At 52.3% G+C, this 14,069-nt stretch overlaps 5 protein-coding genes across 5 annotated transcripts; 2 read left to right on the forward strand and 3 right to left on the reverse strand.

Annotated features, from left to right (window-relative positions):
• The first annotated feature begins 52 nt into the window (after positions 1–52).
• BDW47DRAFT_34830 (NEDD8-activating protein UBA3) lies at positions 53–1,835 on the forward strand. The gene is made up of 6 exons (XM_024818800.1): positions 53–274; positions 327–428; positions 479–484; positions 544–623; positions 670–966; positions 1,019–1,835. The coding sequence occupies exons 1-6, from the start codon at positions 246–248 to the stop codon at positions 1,768–1,770; spliced, it is 1,266 nt and encodes a 421-aa protein (XP_024671827.1). The 5' UTR covers positions 53–245; the 3' UTR covers positions 1,771–1,835.
• A 20-nt stretch (positions 1,836–1,855) lies between these two features.
• BDW47DRAFT_106427 (DNA-directed RNA polymerase core subunit RPC40) lies at positions 1,856–3,337 on the reverse strand. The gene is made up of 3 exons (XM_024812764.1): positions 3,255–3,337; positions 3,073–3,177; positions 1,856–3,008 (listed from the first exon to the last, which is right to left on the reverse strand). The coding sequence occupies exons 1-3, from the start codon at positions 3,297–3,299 to the stop codon at positions 2,034–2,036; spliced, it is 1,125 nt and encodes a 374-aa protein (XP_024671828.1). The 5' UTR covers positions 3,300–3,337; the 3' UTR covers positions 1,856–2,033.
• Positions 3,338–3,639: 302 nt separating this feature from the next.
• Positions 3,640–5,901, forward strand: BDW47DRAFT_106428 (NADH-quinone oxidoreductase subunit D). The gene is made up of 3 exons (XM_024812765.1): positions 3,640–4,400; positions 4,469–5,189; positions 5,246–5,901. The coding sequence occupies exons 1-3, from the start codon at positions 3,729–3,731 to the stop codon at positions 5,281–5,283; spliced, it is 1,431 nt and encodes a 476-aa protein (XP_024671829.1). The 5' UTR covers positions 3,640–3,728; the 3' UTR covers positions 5,284–5,901.
• A 124-nt stretch (positions 5,902–6,025) lies between these two features.
• On the reverse strand, positions 6,026–7,582 carry BDW47DRAFT_106430 (ubiquitin-conjugating enzyme E2). The gene is made up of 4 exons (XM_024812766.1): positions 7,257–7,582; positions 7,170–7,181; positions 6,866–7,016; positions 6,026–6,738 (listed from the first exon to the last, which is right to left on the reverse strand). The coding sequence occupies exons 1-4, from the start codon at positions 7,281–7,283 to the stop codon at positions 6,455–6,457; spliced, it is 474 nt and encodes a 157-aa protein (XP_024671830.1). The 5' UTR covers positions 7,284–7,582; the 3' UTR covers positions 6,026–6,454.
• A 285-nt stretch (positions 7,583–7,867) lies between these two features.
• BDW47DRAFT_106435 (serine/threonine-protein kinase) lies at positions 7,868–10,277 on the reverse strand. Its single transcript, XM_024812767.1, has 5 exons — positions 9,988–10,277; positions 9,489–9,540; positions 9,197–9,407; positions 8,990–9,146; positions 7,868–8,930 (listed from the first exon to the last, which is right to left on the reverse strand). The coding sequence occupies exons 1-5, from the start codon at positions 9,992–9,994 to the stop codon at positions 8,113–8,115; spliced, it is 1,245 nt and encodes a 414-aa protein (XP_024671831.1). The 5' UTR covers positions 9,995–10,277; the 3' UTR covers positions 7,868–8,112.
• Positions 10,278–14,069: the final 3,792 nt, after the last annotated feature.

Below are 14,069 nucleotides of genomic sequence, written 5' to 3' on the forward strand. Positions count from 1 at the left end.
GTCAGAGGCCGATCTGGATGAATCAAGACTGCACTCGATCGCTCCTGAATTACACCAGTATCTGAGACTGAAAAAGAGTATATATCCTGTGCTGATACCATGGCTTAGACGAGTACTTCTGTTAAAGTAAAAGCGGCACGGACCTACATTCATCTCGGAACTGAACAGTTACCTCAGTCACAGCAGAGCTCCGCAGTCAATAGTACCACCTCTGTTACCCAACAACCCGACGTCTACTTCAGGAAATGGCTTCTGCAGACCCTGCTACACGATGGTGAGCTCTTTGCGTAAGTTTGATGTAGTTGTTGATTCTCACACGCTTTTAGGAAATACCTGTACAAGGCTCTGTCTAAACCCGGTCCGTTCAGCGACGAAGACTGGGTCCCTGGTTCAGAAACAATAAGCGCTCTGGAGTCTTCCAAAGTCCTGTATGTGTTCCACGCGGATGCTATAGACTAAGTTGCTAACATGAATACAGTGTAATGTTAGTCTTCAGCAAACTCTGCCTTCGCCACGTGCGGGTACTGACGAGTATGGAAATAGAGGCGCAGGTGGACTAGGATGTGACATTCTAAAGAACCTGGCCTTATCAGGCTTCAAAGACATCCATGTCATCGATATGGGTAAGTCGCCTGAACAAGTTACCACGACACTATCTAACTCGAATAGACACCATCGACATATCCAACCTGAACCGACAATTCCTGTTCCGCCAGGCGGACATAGGGAAGCCCAAGGCAGAAGTCGCCGCCGCTTTCGTAGAGAAGCGCGTCAAAGGAGTCAAGATCACACCCTACGTGGGAAAGATCCAAGACAAAGACGAGGACTACTACATGCAGTTCAAGCTCGTCGTCTGCGGTCTTGACAGTATCGAAGCCCGGCGCTGGATTAACTCTACCCTGATTGGAATGGTCGATTTCGATAACCCGGAGAGTCTTAAGCCGCTCATTGATGGCGGTACCGAGGGTACCACCACCACCATTTGATGAGCGATGCAACACATGCTAATTGTACGCAGGTTTCAAGGGACAGGCTCGTGTGATCCTCCCAACCCTGTCCTCTTGCATTGAGTGCCAGCTCGACATGCATGCCCCTCGACCGGCTGTCCCGCTCTGCACCATCGCCACCATCCCCCGCCAGCCCCAACACTGCATCGAATGGGCCCACCAGATCGCCTGGCAAGAGCAGCGCAAGGACGAGCCCTTCGACAGCGATGACATGGAGCACATCGGCTGGGTCTACCAGACCGCCCTCGAGCGAGCAAAGCAATTCAACATCTCAGGCGTCACGTTTCAAATGGCGCAGGGGGTAGTGAAAAACATCATTCCCGCCATCGCCTCAACCAACGCTGTCATCGCAGCCGCGACCACCTCCGAAGCACTCAAGATCGCCACCTCCTGCAACCCCTACCTCGAGAATTACATGATGTATGCCGGTGAGGACGGCGTCTACACTTATACCTTCGAGGCTGAGAAGAAGGCCGACTGTCCCGTTTGTGGGAATCTCGCCCGCAAGATGACGGTCGACCCCGATATGACGCTGGAGGTCTTTATCGAGACGCTGGGTGAACGCCCTGAAGCCCAGCTGAAGAAGCCTAGTATGCGAACCGAGGAGAAGACGCTCTACCAGCGTTTCCCGCCCCAGCTGGAGGAGCAGACCAGGCCCAATCTTAAGCGCAAGCTTCGGGAGCTCGTTCAGGATGGTCAGGAGATCGCTGTCAGTGACCCTGCGTATGTCATTGACTTCCGATACCGGTTGATTTTCAATTAATGCGCTTGTTGTGGCTCGAATGAGATATGAATGCATTACGATTTTAATTAGTATTTCCTTACGACTAGACACTGGTCAATTGAAAGTCATGTCTGCTTTTTTTCTATATCGAGATATAAATCTGCCGTGCATTGAACTCTGGCAGTGTAAGTCTTAGCCAACTTTTTTTTTATCGTAAATGTACAACGTTAAAAGAGCAACGCAATCCAACGCCAGCAAATGCATTAAGTAGCTTCGGAGCAGTTCGTGCGAAAAACAAAAGTTCACCGGGTCAGGTCCATCAGACCGCGCTTCCACCGGGCGCACTTGAGTTTCAGGACCTTCACGCTCTCCAGGAACAAGGTGTCGCTGTCGAACTGGCCGGTGCTCTCGACGTTGAAGATGAAGTGGTCACGAACGCGGCCGAGCTTCACCTTGCCCTGGAACTCCTCGTGCCGGAGACACTCTCTGCTGACGGTGTCGTTGAACGGGTCGCGGACAACAGCCTTCGTCTCGCCCTCGTGGCCTTCGTATCCGCTGCCCTTCTTCGCTGCCTCCTGCCGGGTCACAGGCTCGAGACCGATGACGCCGTGAGGGAAGCACTTGGCGAATTTCTTGGCGTCGTCGCCGATGATCGGGCGCAGGATCTGGATATCAGGCATCAGACGGTAGGTGGCGGTCGCGACGGGCGAAAATTTGGCGTGGTCGGCGCCAATGCCCTTGACGCAGTGCAATTCCATATCGATCTTCTGACCGGGGCGCAATTTGGCGACGAGAATGTCGGGGTTGACCGGTTGGATGGCGTCCTCGCCGACGAAGAACTGCTCCTGACGACCGACGGGGTGGAATGTGATGTCTTTGGCGTAGATGTGGGCGTTCTTGTACAGCTTGCGGGGATCATCCTCGTTGGGCGCAGCGTTGGGGTTCTTGGTGCACTCAATATCCAGGCGCAACACAATAGTGTTGTAGTCACTGGGTGTGCTGCCGCTCTCGGGATCATCGTCGGTGGGCTTCTTGAACCAGCGCATCCAGTTGATGCCCTCAACCGAACCCTTGAAGGGAATCAGACCCAATCGCGAGGCGAGGACCTCATCCTGAATCACCGAGGTGTTGTTGTGAACGAAAACATATTCAATGGCGACGGACGGGACTTCAGCCATCAAAATGCGACGGAAGGCATTGGCGATCGAAGCGTCAAGTCCGACGAGGGAAAAAGAGGATTCGAACTGCTCATTATTGTGGAAATCGACGTGGAAGCCCTGTCAATGGGATATCTATTAGAGCCAAGAAAGGGAAGTGCAATAGAAGAAAGGGAAAACATACTTCTCTGAACTTGTCCAAAGACCACTCGTGCGACTCACCGGGCCAGTGACCTGGGAAGTCTGTGGAGGGGATATTGGAGACCGTTTCAGGGTTGATGTCGACGATCTGGAATCATGGTTAGAGGAGCTACAGAACAACGGAGAGAATAAAAACAAGAAAAATAGCAGGGAAAAAAAACATACCCGTCTGCGATCGAGCTCCACCTGCGAAGGGACTAACGGCGCCATGGTGTTGACCTGATATGTGGAGGGGACGGTGAGGGGATTGGCGATAGCTGGAGAAAAATGTAAAAAAAGTTCTGGAGGGAAAAGCGGCAGTATATTTCTGTCGTGCCTCAGGCATCCTGGGAGGGCCCATTTATTCTGCACCGACTAGAGCGGCGGACTGGGTGAGGGAGCAGCTGCGTCCCGGCAGAAACAGCAGCAGAACGGGCTAGTCTGGGTGCGGTTTAGCAGGCGGCCCAAAAGGCCAACCAGAGGCGGCATGATGACCATAGGCTCCTCTCACGTGACCGACCAAATTGCATCTCAGCGCAACCTCCAAGCGTCAGTCCGCATCAACCCCATTTCCGCCCGCGTGTCTAACCCTTCAATTGCGTCCGGCCCGAGGACAGTCAGCCTTAATTTTACCGCTTAATCTACTCTCCTCTCTCCCGGATGGCTGCTCCCTTCACTCGCCTGGCGGGCAATGCGCCCAAAAGGCTCTGTCTCCGCCCCTCCACGGTCACCAGAACCACCGCTATTCCCAGATCCCGTTCGATAGCGACCTCCCTCCCTCGTCACCATGCCGAGCCCACCAGCTACCAGGCGACCCGTCTGGTCCCGACGGATCCCAGCTTCACACATTTCGCCAACAAGGGGGCCTCGGAGGAGCCGGGTGAGGCGTCCGGCCTCGAGTCCGAAGCCGAAGGGATCGACCGGAAGATCCGTCACTACACGGTCAACTTCGGACCCCAGCATCCGGCTGCTCACGGTGTGCTTCGGTTGATTCTGGAGCTCAATGGCGAGGAGATTGTCCGCGCGGACCCCCACGTCGGTCTGCTTCATCGTGGTACCGAGAAGTTGATCGAATACAAGACCTACATGCAGGCCCTGCCTTACTTCGACCGATTGGATTACGTTTCCATGATGACGAACGAGCAGTGCTTTGCCCTGGCCGTCGAGAAGCTGCTGAACGTCGAGATCCCGGAGCGCGCCAAGTACATCCGGACGCTGTTCGGTGAGATCACACGTATCCTGAACCACCTGATGTCCGTCCTGTCCCACGCGATGGATGTTGGTGCCCTGACTCCCTTCCTGTGGGGTTTCGAGGAGCGTGAGAAGCTTATGGTGCGTGCAACCTTACAATTCAAACCACTGGTCGATGGCAAGATAATTAACCGAGGGTGTTCATGTAGGAGTTCTACGAGCGTGTGTCCGGTGCCCGTCTCCATTCCGCCTACGTCCGCCCCGGTGGTGTGTCCCAGGATATCCCTATCGGTCTCCTGGACGACATCTACCAGTGGGCCACGCAATTCGGTGACCGCATCGACGAGACCGAGGAGCTGCTCACGGATAACCGGATCTGGAAGGCCAGAACCCAGGGTGTTGGTGTCGTCAACGCCGAGGACGCCCTGAACATGAGTTTCACCGGTGTCATGCTGCGTGGCTCCGGTGTCCCGTGGGATATCCGTAAGTCCCAGCCCTACGACGCCTACGACAAGGTCGAATTCGACGTCCCCGTCGGTGTCAACGGTGACTGCTACGACCGGTACCTCTGCCGTATGGAGGAGTTCCGCCAGTCGCTTCGCATTATCCACCAGTGCCTGAACGACATGCCGGCTGGCCCTGTCCGCGTGGAGGACTACAAGATCTCCCCGCCGCCCCGCGCTGCCATGAAGGAGAACATGGAGGCTCTGATCCACCACTTCCTTCTGTTCACCAAGGGTTACTCCGTGCCCCCTGGAGAGACCTACTCCGCCATTGAAGCCCCCAAGGGTGAGATGGCTGTCTTCCTGGTCAGTGACGGCACTGAGAGACCCTACCGCTGCAAGATTCGTGCCCCTGGTTTCGCCCACTTGGGTGGTTTCGATCAGGTCTCGCGTGGTCATCTTTTGGCAGATGCTGTTGCTATCATTGGTGAGCTACATTCCCTTCTCTCTACTACTGCATTCGAACTAACCGGACAACCTCAGGTACGATGGATCTTGTGTTCGGTGAAGTCGACCGGTAGAACCGTAACGCCATGATCATCAACCAGCAACAACCACACCCTGTAAACTGAACCCCACACAGCCAATTCGTCAAAGCAACAAACATAAAAAAGGATACCGAAAAGCAACCATAGAAAAGAAAACCTAAAAGACAATCCGGGCCAAAAAAAGATTCATTTCTCAATTGGCCCAAGTGAGTGTGGGTAAACCAGGACAAGTGTGTGGCTAACCAACTGTACCAATCAATCAATTCCTTCTAATGGCGTTGTTCATGTTGAACCTTTTCTTTGACTATTTACCTGTTTACTTTTTTTCTTTTTCCTCCCCTTTGTTGCGTGCGTTTTTCATCTGTCGTCATTGATCTATTCACTACTACTACACTACACTACACTACTTCTACTACGCTACGTCTCCTTTTTTACCTCTCTTGTTGTGACCGACCCGACCCCTGTGTATAGTGACTGATGAGATTCCGCGACTACAAATCAATATCATGTCTTAGTAGGGAACGTTCGTTTGGTTATCACCTTATTTCTTGGGTTTATCTCAAATGATTCGGATATATATAGAGTAGTGGTAGCAGGAAGGTTTGTCGTAGCCGAAATTTCCATCTACTACTACTATACATCACGTGTAAGGAAAGTATATATTGGGGTGATATATAAAATAAGCTCATACTCTTCTCTATACGTTATCTTTATGTACAGTCAACTCCACAAAGCCATCCTACTCCATAAGAATAAAAAGACGAAGACAAGTCAACACTCAATAACCCATGTGCATGATATTCTAGGTAGGTATGTAGATAATAAGTCACAACGGAAGAGGGTAAAAATAGGGTGACAACAATGGTGATAACAATGGTGATAATGATAAATAGGAACACCACCATCGGCCCAGCCATGAAAACTCCCGTAAAGGACTTGCGCCTATACCAATGCATTGAAGAGTGGGGAAGGGTAGGTGCCAACGAAGCGAACCAAAAGAACGAGACCACGCTCTCTCCTACTTCTTGTCGACAATACTCGATAATACTCCCTGTCTGTCCCCCGGAAGACAACCGGCGTATAACCTCACCCTGGGACGATTGGTCCTCTCCACCCCCCCTCCCTCGTCCACGGGGTCTGATCTGTCCCGTCCCAGCCGCGCCATCCATCGCGACACCATGAACACCTGCCAGAGTGCTATATCTCAAACATTATCGTCATCATAGAAAAAGTTTATATCGCGCGGTCTCCGCCGGTTATACGAGACGAAGTCGCTATCACCGGGTGGTCGCTCGTTGCGCGTGTTGGCCGTTAGCATGCTTTGGATGCTGACGCAGACGCTTTCGACTGTTTGTACGGGGGACCAGCCGGCGGAGCTGAGGAGGTCGAGGCAGATGATTCCGTTGCTGTAGATGTGTGGGTGGATGGGGATTGGGCGGGGGGTGGAGGGGGTGGAAGGGCTTTCGATGAATTGGACTTCTGGGGGTTCTGTATTGTTTGAGGGTTAGATTTTTGGAATGAAGAGGTGGGTATGAGATGGGTTTTGTTCGAATGGTTTGGTTGGGGAGATGAAGGGGGATAAAGGTAGGTACGAAAGCAAGACAGCAGCACTTACCTATCGGGTATTTCGACCCAAAAGTGAACTTGAGTCTGTAGGTTTGGTCCTGATACAGCGGATTGTCATCGAGCACTTGAAGATCCATATGCCACTCTTCTAAGTTCTCCGACTTGGCGATTGTAATCCCGGGGGGAAGGTGCTCTTTCATCTATCCAAACGCAGCAGTGTTAGCTCTATATCCCACCGACGGAACTCATGGCAAGCTTCGAGGAAATGAACATAGGTTATGGGTGTGGTGCCTGGTGAGTAAAAACGCAAGTAAGGATATTAAGGAGTTATAAGAGAATATATATATATATACCTTAAGGAGCTCCTAAGATCGACAACATTCCATTAGCTACACTGCCCAACCCAGTTACTATGGTGTAGTGAGGTAGACTCGACTTACCTTGCCCAACCGCTTAGTAGCGAACATGACTGAACAGGACGCTCTCGGAGCGAGTTGCTGATGACCTGTGTGTGAAATCTCAACTTCCCTGGCGCCAGACAAATTCTTTCGGAAGTCGTGTGCAACGGAGTATAGGTGTATGACGTCTGACACCGGCGCGGGGCAGAGATGAAGGCGGGCGCGGGTAGGTAACTAAGTCCAGAACCTGGCCAACGGACCCGGATCGGAGGGAGTGGGTGGTGTAAATGGATACGAGGTGTGGTGTGTACCTATGAATATGTTTGAGGGGTAGGGTATGAACGATGAAAGAGGAAAAATGAGTGAGGTCTATGGATATGCCTGATACTTCCCAAACCTAGGAGCCCTACTGACCTGCCAAGTACCTTACCGGCCTGACTGCCTCGAAACGGATTGAGGTGGAGACGGCCGATCAGCTGCCTCAGGTGCCAACGGAGTTTGCTCGACTCCGGTTCGGTCGTCTGATTGGTCCGGTAGGGCACGGTTGGCTATCGGTCATGTGATCGCTCAGCTGATCGGGTCATCCACGTCTACACTCTACTACATTTCTCTAGGCATTACGTGAAACCACCCATGAAAAATAGACAAGACGGCTCGTACATTGGCTACAGAGAAAGAACATACATGGGTCCAAAATCAAGCATTGATCAATCGTTAAGGCAACTCCGAGAACAAGCCATCATGGCAGACATGAGAAAAGTGTGCCGTGGAAATAGGAACGGGGAATCATGACGATACTATTCACAAGAAAGACCAGCTGACGCTGGACACGGGGAATTGAACATGAGGGGAGGGAAAAAGTGGTAAATGAACACAGATCAACCGCCAAGGTCGACAATCAGTGGGCCCCCTTCTCACGGACCTCCCGCTCCATCTTCTCTCGCTCCTCATTCTCCTTCACCTCACGCACCTTGGCGAGCACCACCTCGCGGAAGATCTGTCCACGGGCGATCTTGCTCAAGCTGCGCTTCTTGGTCGTGCCCGATCCACCTTCCGCGGGGGCAGAACCGCCGCTGGAGGGCGAGAATGCCGGGAAGGGACTCGAGCCGGAGGACTTCTCCGCCCCCTCCGCCGACTGGGCCATATCCGCGGGGCTGGGGATGTCGTCTTCCTCCTCTTCTTGCATCTTGAGCGCGTCGATGCGGTTGGCGAGCTTGATGATTTCGATGCCGCGCTTCAGACGAGAGCGAGCAGTGTAAGCGCGAATCTCGGGCAGCAGATCGCGGTCGCTGGCCGATTCTCCGATGAGCCAGGGGTGCTTCAGGGCGACCTCCGATGTCACCCGCTTGGTCGGATCCAGTTGCAGCATGGACAGGATGAAATCCTTGGCATCCTGGGAGACCTCACGCCAATACCGCTCGTGGAAGATGATCCGGCCGGACTGGCATTCTTCGATCAAGTCGGTCAGACTCTCCGACCGGAAGGGCGAATACCCACAGAGCAACGTGTAGGTAATGACGCCCAGCGACCAGATATCGACCGCCTTGCCGTGGCCCTGTTTGAGCATCACCTCCGGGGCGGCGTAGCCGAACGAACCGGCCATGCTCGTCAGAACTTCACTCGGGCTCTCGAGCGTCTTGGCGATACCAAAGTCGGCCAGAACCAGTTGGGAGTCGGGATCGGGGGTCAAGTAAAGCAGGTTTTCGGGCTTCAAGTCTGTCGAAACCGAAATGTCAGTCTCAGCATGGGGGGAAGTCAAACGATCGGAGACGGACCTCGGTGGACGATATTCCGCTCGTGCAGGTAGTTGACCGCGTCGAGAACCTGACGGATCGTTTGCGACGCATCTTTCTCCGTGAACTTGCCATACTCGCAGATCCGGTCGAACAACTCGCCTCCGGTAGCCAGCTGGGTAACAATGTAGAATTTGTCCTGCCACGATATGAGTATTGGCAAAAGTAGACACATCTCGCGCGACCCACCTTGGACTCGAACCAGTCCACGAAATGGACGATGTGGGTATGGTCGAGCGACTGCAGCATCTTCAATTCATCGTAAACCATCTGCTCGTGCCCACGGACGTTCTTCTTCAGGATGATCTTCACGGCGACCTTTCCGGCGGACGCGCAATCGGCCTCGCGGACAATCCCATAGGTGCCAGCACCCAGAGTGCGCCCGAACTTGTACAACGCTCTGTAGGAAAACGATCATCGGTTATTATCCGGGGAAGCCGACCACAGTCGCGAGGGGGGGGGGGATGAAGCGGAAGCGTACTTCTTCTCGTAACTCTCAGGCTGACCCGACAGCTTGTTGAACATATTGGAGACTAAAGCACGGACACCGTCGATCAGTACCAGTACACACAGCAAGCCACACTGCATGGAAAAAATTTCACAAACGCGAGCGATAGCGCATCGGGAGAGACGACAGGAACGAGGAGCAGGCGGAGGGTAGTATTGTCATGGAAAAAAAAGTCCAAACCATATAACCAAAAGGAAACGAGAGATCCCCAGAGGCTTACGCCATTGCCCCAAAGGGCTATAAGTAGAGCCAAGAAAGACATCTGAGTTGGTGTGCGGTGCGGCTGAAGCCACCAGGCAGCACCGCCCACGAACAAGCAAGAAGGGAGGAGGGGCGGAAAAAGAGGGAAGAGACAGGGGAGGTCAAGGAGAGGACGGATCTTCACAGAGACCAATCCACATCGTTTGATAGGAAATGCAAATGCAATTGACAAAAGCGACGCGCGGTGTAGAAAAAGCCAAGGAGGACTCACAACTCATAGTGATGGAGTAGCGCCGGAGCGTAGGGCCTGAATGGAAATTCTAGCTAACACAGTGTGCGGTGAGCTCAGGCCGGCGGGCTCGAAGCTGATGGTAGACCCCGCACGTGAGGGGAGGGGAGGATGGCGGGGCAAGAAGAAGAAGAAGAAATTCGAGAATGGACGGAGAGGGTGTAGGGGAGGAGAGGAGGATAGGATGGTTGAGATCTAGAGGGACAAGACCGGTGGATGGGATGTCAGCAGAAAATCCGACAACACCAGGAGGGGAAGAAGAGAGAGAGAGAGAGAAAGAGAGAGTGGTGGAAAGCTGAAGCCTGTCGGATTTGCGGGTGACTGATAAGGGGCGTAAACAATGTTAAGTTTACTTAGTGGTGGTTGGCCTACCTGATCGGGTAATGATCGTGTTCGGGATCGATATATCCAGGCAGATGTCAAACAATGCAAGGAATAATTAGGATGCAGGAAGTATCTACAAAAGACTAGACTCGAAACTTGGAAATATACCAACCATTTGAAGTTCACGATGGATCGAGCGATCGGAGGTTGAGAGGGGACGCGACCGGAGTTCCAGATTGTGAGAAAGTCTGGCCCTGCGATACTGGTTTCTTACAGCGGGCTCAGCGGGCACAGCACAGCCACGAGGGGAGCCTGGACACTCGTAGTGGTAACTTGGGTGGATCCGACCGCCCAAATTACGGGCGAGACACCAGGCGGATCCAGCCTATCCTTCTGTCCAGCCCTGCGGCCTTGTGCATTCGGGCTGCAGCCAGGCTCTCTTGTGATCAGCGAAATGATCTGTTTCTCTGCCTTGAATAATCCCTGCGAGGCAGCATCGTTACCGTGTTTCAATAATGCCTAATATTTCTAGAAAGCGAGGATGATCTATCCGGACCCACCATCATGTTGTCTGTAGTGCCTTGTGCAGGTGGAAACAAGATAGTAAGTACTACGGTATACTAATCTAAATATAAGACAGATGTTCACCGTGGGTTGCCTTAAAACACCAGATCATACAAAACAGACGAGCTAGTCACTCGTTTCCACAACTAGTCGAATCATGCAATAGTCAAAACCGCTGCAGATATTTATCCTAGCATGTGAAAATTGGTCATAGACCGAGGACACTATTTCTCCACTTCAAAACCGCTGAATTGACTATTGCGCAAAGACCAATTTTTGAAAAAAAAATCAATCAGTATCATCCTGGCAGTCTCCAAGCAAATTCCGACTCGAGAAAACCTCGTCCCAGCCCCAGTCGCCCTCCTCGGGAACGACTTCATTCGCCCCAGTCAGACAATCCATCGCGATCATCTGCAGAGTCGGACGTTCATGACAGAGAGGATCCTCCACACTCGGAGTTTTGGACTGCGACTAGCCATGTCATTGTATGAGTCCCACCCCGTCGGGGCTCCGTGCAGTGATGACCATATCCGGCTGAAAAAAACGGTCTGCTTCTTGAAGCTGAGATTGATGCGACTGCTCTGAATTCTAGAAGAGACCGATATTGCATTTAGGGATAATGCGGTGGATGACGCCTGCGTCAGATTGCCGCTTTCTCGGTGCGTTTCAAACACCCGGGGGCGGATTCGATTCGGCACATTCGCAGTCGGAGGAACCGCAGGGAAGGCAGCTGCAGTGCGACGTGGGACTAGACATGAATACAATCAACCTCCGAACCACATGTATCGAGGACAATGTCGGAGACGTGAGACCATTGCAAGGCGTCTACGAGATTGTACGGCGACGAAAGAGACAGATACCGCGGCATCGAGATAGCCGCACACCTACTAGGAAAAGGAGTGCAACAGCGAGTAGCGAGGTAGTTGGTCGCCGAAGAGCCTGAGGCCAGTGACCAGAGGTCTGCCGTTGCTATCAGGTGAGATTATCATTGGATGTACTACTGACAGTAGCTATACTCATGGCTGGCCTATTATTTAGTATCAGAATGTAGAATACAACAACAATAAAAGAAGTGCTATCAATAAACGAAACGAGATAGTATATACTCATACATAGCCGTCCCAGCCCAAGCCAAACCCTACTACACCCGACATCCAGAAGCAACGCTCGCCCAAACTCTCAATGAAAACCAGTAGCTAACCGGAAAATGGCGTATCGAGATACATCTTATCCAGAACAGACGCACAAAATGCCTGGTAATACTCAGTGCCCTTCCACCCCCTCGACGACGATCTCAACCCTACCGATCTCCAACCGTCCGCCCGCAATCGCGCAATGCGCTGCTCTTTCGTTTCTTTCCACGGTGTCCCTCCAGCTTCACTAGATCCCACAGTGCTCTGCGTGGCGTCTTTGACCGGATCGAAGCTCCAGAAGGACGCTGAGCGCCGGGTTGTCTTAGAGGCTCTACGGGCATTCTGGGCCTTGGTGGTCTCGTCAATTAGTTTGTGGACGTCGGAGATGCTAGTCGCTATCTGAGCGCTTAGGAATTCAATAGTGTCGTTGTAGTTGTGGATAGAGGCAGTAGAGGAAGTCGACGAGGCTGGGAGATATGCACTGCTTCTGGCTGGAAGGGCAAACTCATGCGTCATCTGCAGTGAGTCACGCTGCCGCTGTGCGGTAGTCTGTGGCTTAACATTGCAGTCATTATCAGCCCTCGAAGGACGAATCTTCAGCGGAAGAGGAGGTGGTATCTGGGGCTTTGCTGGGGCTTTCACTTGGGCTAGAACTTTGCGTGGGATGTTGGATCCTGAGTTGATAGAGGAAGAGCCGGTTGGTGAAGTAGGTGATGGTGAGTCCCAACTCTCCACCGACTTTTGCACATTCAGCGGAGAAGGCGTGAGGATATATCGCGGGATCTTAGAAGGCGTCTCAGTCTCAACGCCCAGTGAGCCCCACGTATCAGTATCAGACAAGAACGGATCGTCCGCCGGACAGTCAATAGACCCGTCAATGATATCCGTAATGCTACTGATGAGGCTGCCCACGGAGGAGGGGGTATCCGACGACTCTGACGATAAAGATACATCCGAGAACGGGGACTCCAAGCTGCACCAGCTGCTGTCGTAGTCTGGAGCGGGAATGGAGATGGGAGCTGGAATGGTAATTGGGGTTGGCAATGTAGAGTTGCATGCGACGAAGAAGTCCAGCGCGGAGCGGAGGAGCGAGATCTTGTTGCTGGAGTAGATGTGGGCGCAGCGGCCCATTTCCTCGTGGGAAATGGCGTTGTAAAAGTGAAGGTATGTTTTGTGGACTGGGTGGATCTGGGTTGGGTGTATTGTTAGTCGTTTGTTCGTGTTGGGAGGGAGTGTAAGTATATACTCACCGGCTCGGTTGTCTTGTTAAGGATCTCGAAACAGCGAGTGGCGCATTGTTTGTATTGGCGGCGGATGTAAAGTAGTTTGATTCCTTGGAGGATGGATCTCCATTCTTTGATTGATATGGGATGTGAGAGGGTTTCGAAATGAGAAGCTCTGCTGGAGACGGGGGCCATCGTAATTCATGCAGTAATAATTTTTCTTGGAGTTGTAGAGTGGATAGTAGAGAAATAGATGTTACATCGTTGACAGAGGATGGAACCGAGGATGAAGCCAAAGTAAACAGACCGACTTTTGTGTTTGTTGATAGAGAGCAGTTACTGACACGACGCGTCATCATGGTATAGACACGTCCACATACACGTCCACATCTAACAGGAGCGAGATTACCTGCCTGAAATATCCAACAGTGAGGGGATTTGGAGCAAACGTAGCGCTCAATTGAAGACGTGCTGAGAGTACCCCAAGCCCACTGTACAATTGCTAGACAGCGACACCACTCAAAGCGCATATAACTTGAAAATGTATAGAAAAATGACAGATAGCTCTTGATAACATAATAATTATAGGAGTATGTCAAACACTCAAAGCCTCCCTGCTCGCACCGGGCCCATGTACACAGGCTTAGGCCTTCACTGGGCTGGCTTGCTTTTGGTTTTGTTGCGATTCGCTCTGGTCTGGATACTGTTTGCGTTTCTTCAACATGCCCAGTGGATTAGGCGGAAAAGTGGCATTTCAGTGGAATGGGGGATAAACCCCGGCTTTACTGATAGTGAGTCTATAAATTTTGTTCATATTATT

The sequence above is a fragment of the Aspergillus candidus genome (genome assembly GCF_002847045.1).
Source record: "Aspergillus candidus strain CBS 102.13 unplaced genomic scaffold BDW47scaffold_24, whole genome shotgun sequence".
NCBI lineage: Eukaryota > Fungi > Ascomycota > Eurotiomycetes > Eurotiales > Aspergillaceae > Aspergillus > Aspergillus candidus.

Excerpts from the sequence above, each read along its gene's own strand:
- BDW47DRAFT_106435 (XM_024812767.1), bottom strand. Across the intron at positions 9,147-9,196 it reads TGGACTGGTTCGAGTCCAAG|GACAAATTCTACATTGTTAC; the intron begins GTGGGTCGCGCG and ends ATATCGTGGCAG. Across the intron at positions 8,931-8,989 it reads GCGGAATATCGTCCACCGAG|ACTTGAAGCCCGAAAACCTG; the intron begins GTCCGTCTCCGA and ends CGGTTTCGACAG.
- BDW47DRAFT_34830 (XM_024818800.1), top strand. The coding sequence starts at position 246 with ATGGCTTCTGCAGACCCTGCTACACGATG. Across the intron at positions 275-326 it reads GCAGACCCTGCTACACGATG|GAAATACCTGTACAAGGCTC; the intron begins GTGAGCTCTTTG and ends ACACGCTTTTAG. Across the intron at positions 967-1,018 it reads CATTGATGGCGGTACCGAGG|GTTTCAAGGGACAGGCTCGT; the intron begins GTACCACCACCA and ends AATTGTACGCAG.
- BDW47DRAFT_106430 (XM_024812766.1), bottom strand. The coding sequence starts at position 7,283 with ATGTTCGCTACTAAGCGGTTGGGCAAG. Across the intron at positions 6,739-6,865 it reads TGGGTCGAAATACCCGATAG|AACCCCCAGAAGTCCAATTC; the intron begins GTAAGTGCTGCT and ends CAAACAATACAG.
- BDW47DRAFT_106428 (XM_024812765.1), top strand. The coding sequence starts at position 3,729 with ATGGCTGCTCCCTTCACTCGCCTGGCGGGCAATGCGCCCAAAAGGCTC. Across the intron at positions 4,401-4,468 it reads AGGAGCGTGAGAAGCTTATG|GAGTTCTACGAGCGTGTGTC; the intron begins GTGCGTGCAACC and ends GTGTTCATGTAG. Across the intron at positions 5,190-5,245 it reads AGATGCTGTTGCTATCATTG|GTACGATGGATCTTGTGTTC; the intron begins GTGAGCTACATT and ends GGACAACCTCAG.
- BDW47DRAFT_106427 (XM_024812764.1), bottom strand. The coding sequence starts at position 3,299 with ATGGCGCCGTTAGTCCCTTCGCAGGTGGAGCTCGATCGCAGACGG. Across the intron at positions 3,178-3,254 it reads TGGAGCTCGATCGCAGACGG|ATCGTCGACATCAACCCTGA; the intron begins GTATGTTTTTTT and ends CCATGATTCCAG. Across the intron at positions 3,009-3,072 it reads CTTTGGACAAGTTCAGAGAA|GGCTTCCACGTCGATTTCCA; the intron begins GTATGTTTTCCC and ends TCCCATTGACAG.